General features: G+C 33.2%; 1 protein-coding gene across 1 annotated transcript; it reads left to right on the top strand.

Annotated features, from left to right (window-relative positions):
• The first annotated feature begins 216 nt into the window (after window positions 1-216).
• Window positions 217-975, top strand: LOC136411063 (tigger transposable element-derived protein 6-like). The gene has a single exon (XM_066393466.1). It carries the CDS (start codon window positions 217-219, stop codon window positions 973-975), a length of 759 nt encoding a protein of 252 aa, XP_066249563.1.
• Window positions 976-2,512: the final 1,537 nt, after the last annotated feature.

The following is a 2,512-nucleotide window of genomic DNA, read 5'->3' as shown; positions in this document are numbered from 1 at the left end:
GGCGAATCGGCAGATATTAACCCTCAAGATGTCAGTTAATTTTTACAAAAGTTGCCATCTCTTCTTCTGGGATACAAATCACAAGACATTTACAACGCAGATGAAAGTGGTTTATATTTCCGAACATTATCAGACAGAACATTGGCACTTAAATCTGAAAAATGTGTCGGTAACAAGATGTCAAAAGACAGGCTCACTATTTTATTCTGTGTTAGTATGGCTGGAGAAAAAGAAAAGTTATTGGTTATTGGAAAAGCTGCCCGTCCACGCGCACTTAAAAATGTTCCTATCAAAGATTTGCCAGCTACATGGAAGTCAAATTCCGAAACATGGATGACCCGTGATATAATGAAGGAATGGCTTTTAGATATAGACAGAAGAATGAAGATCCAGAATAGAAAAATACTTTTATTTTTGGATAATGCCGGTTCATATCCTCGGGACCTTAATTTAGAAAACATAAAAATATGTTTTTTACCCCCCAATTGTACATCGATGTGTCAGCCTTTAGACCAAGGCATAATTAAAAATGTTCAATTCTTTTATCGAGACTTAATTTTAAAACATATTTTAACTAAAGTAGATGCTGCTTTATCTGCTTCAGAATTGGCTAAATCTATAAATATTCTGGAAGCTTTGTATTTTGTACGTAGGGTTTGGAATAATGTATCGCAAGCCACTATCAAAAACTATTTTGCTAAAGCTGGATTTAAGAAAAATGAAAGTTCTTTGCCTGCCTCTGAAGAAGAATATGAACAAGAAGATTTCCTGCCTTTGTCACTTTTGGCGAGTGTCATAAGAAACTGCAAAGAAGTCTGTAGCACTGTGGGACCGTCAGAATACGTAAACATAGACAGAAGAACATTGCAAATTGATGATGAATGCAACATTGATTACGAACTTTCAGAAGAGCGTGAGCAAAATATGCAAGAAAATGATGAAGAAGAAGTTATAATCACTGAAATTCTTCAATAAAATCTTATAGTGAAGCCCTGAAAGTGATTGAAAACTTAAAAATATTTGCACAGGATGATTTTGTGGCATTTCAAAAACTTAAAAGTGTAGAATCCTATTTTCAAAGTTGTTTACTCAAGGAAAGACAAAAAACAATGAAACAATCAAAGATTTTAGATTTTTTTAACTCTTTAAGTAACCTGGTATACTAAATTCGAATTTATTTTAATTTAGTTTTTTAAAACCATAAAAAATATGCAGTATTATTTTTGATTTTCATTTCCACCCTTCCCACAAGCGGACACCTCCCACTAGCGGACAAAAAAGACAACGGTGTCCGCTTATGAGAGGTTTCACTGTACATCTTTATTTTATTTTTTTAATTTAATCAAAACAAAATCTTCAGGATTTATATTTTCTTTTTTCTTCACGGAATTTTTCTATGTGGCCTTACTTTTAGAAGCTCTGCTAGTGGCATTTCTGGCTCACTATCAGCTGTTTCTGTGTCAATTTCATTTGCTACTAGTTGAGTTAGCGTCGTATTTTCGATGTCGCTTTCATCAGCATACTGAATCGCGTCTTCTGAATTAGATTCTGAACTAGTAGAGAGCCATTTCTTACGTTCTCTAGTTTTTCTATTCTTGCTTCTTTTTTTATTTTTATTTTTTTATTTGTCCTTATCAATATTTTCAATTAGTTTTACATATTCTTGACTAGTAAGTATTTGACTACCGCTGGTTACTTTACGACGTTTCACTGTAGTAGAAGGAGTTTTAGTGATTTTATTCAAGAGGATGGCTTCAAAAGTAGAATTAGTGTCCCTTGGTTCATGTAGAGGCGGCACAGGAACTTCGTTCTCATGTTGAGGCATTAAATAAATTTCATTGTCATTGGAGACTGAGCTCATATTGAAGTCTTATAACTCTGTAGTGTCATTAACTTCTAACTGATTACATCGTATATCTAATAGGTCATTACTTTCCAACCTTGAAGCTTCATACCTTTTTAGTTTTGTAGGATCTAACCTAGTTATCGAATATTTCTCTTTTGAACATGGAAAAATCCCTGTTGATTTGAAAGAAGAAATAACATTTTTCTCTGAAATTCCTTCTTCCCAAATCGAACAAAGCAAATTGAAAAATTCGCTTTTAATTCATTTTCTTTTATTGTTTCGTTGCCAGTCAATTAGTTTTTCATTTCATTTTAATTTTAGTGGACTAAAGCAACCTCGATCAATGGTTGAAGCAAGTCAGTAGAATGTGCAGGCAGCTTTAATAATGTGATGTTTTCTTTAATGGCTAGTTCTATGATATATTTATTCAGATGAATCAAATAGCCATCCAAAAAAACAAAAAGTGGTCTCTTTGTTATAAGTGTGCAAAATTTGATAAACTATTCATTGAAGATAGCTGTTGTTATCCAACCTTTGTCAGAAACTTCATACATGGTATTTTCTAAATCATTGGTACCTTTCCACGAAATCCACAGATTTTGGCTTTGAAATATTATTAATGGAGGCAATGAACGTCCGCTTGCCGATATACAAACCATCACTGTC

Source organism: Euwallacea similis, chromosome 9, assembly GCF_039881205.1.
Source record: "Euwallacea similis isolate ESF13 chromosome 9, ESF131.1, whole genome shotgun sequence".
NCBI classification, from domain to species: Eukaryota; Metazoa; Arthropoda; class Insecta; order Coleoptera; family Curculionidae; genus Euwallacea; species Euwallacea similis.
Note: the sequence above shows the minus strand (reverse complement) of the source record. Positions and strands in the feature narration are given on the sequence as shown.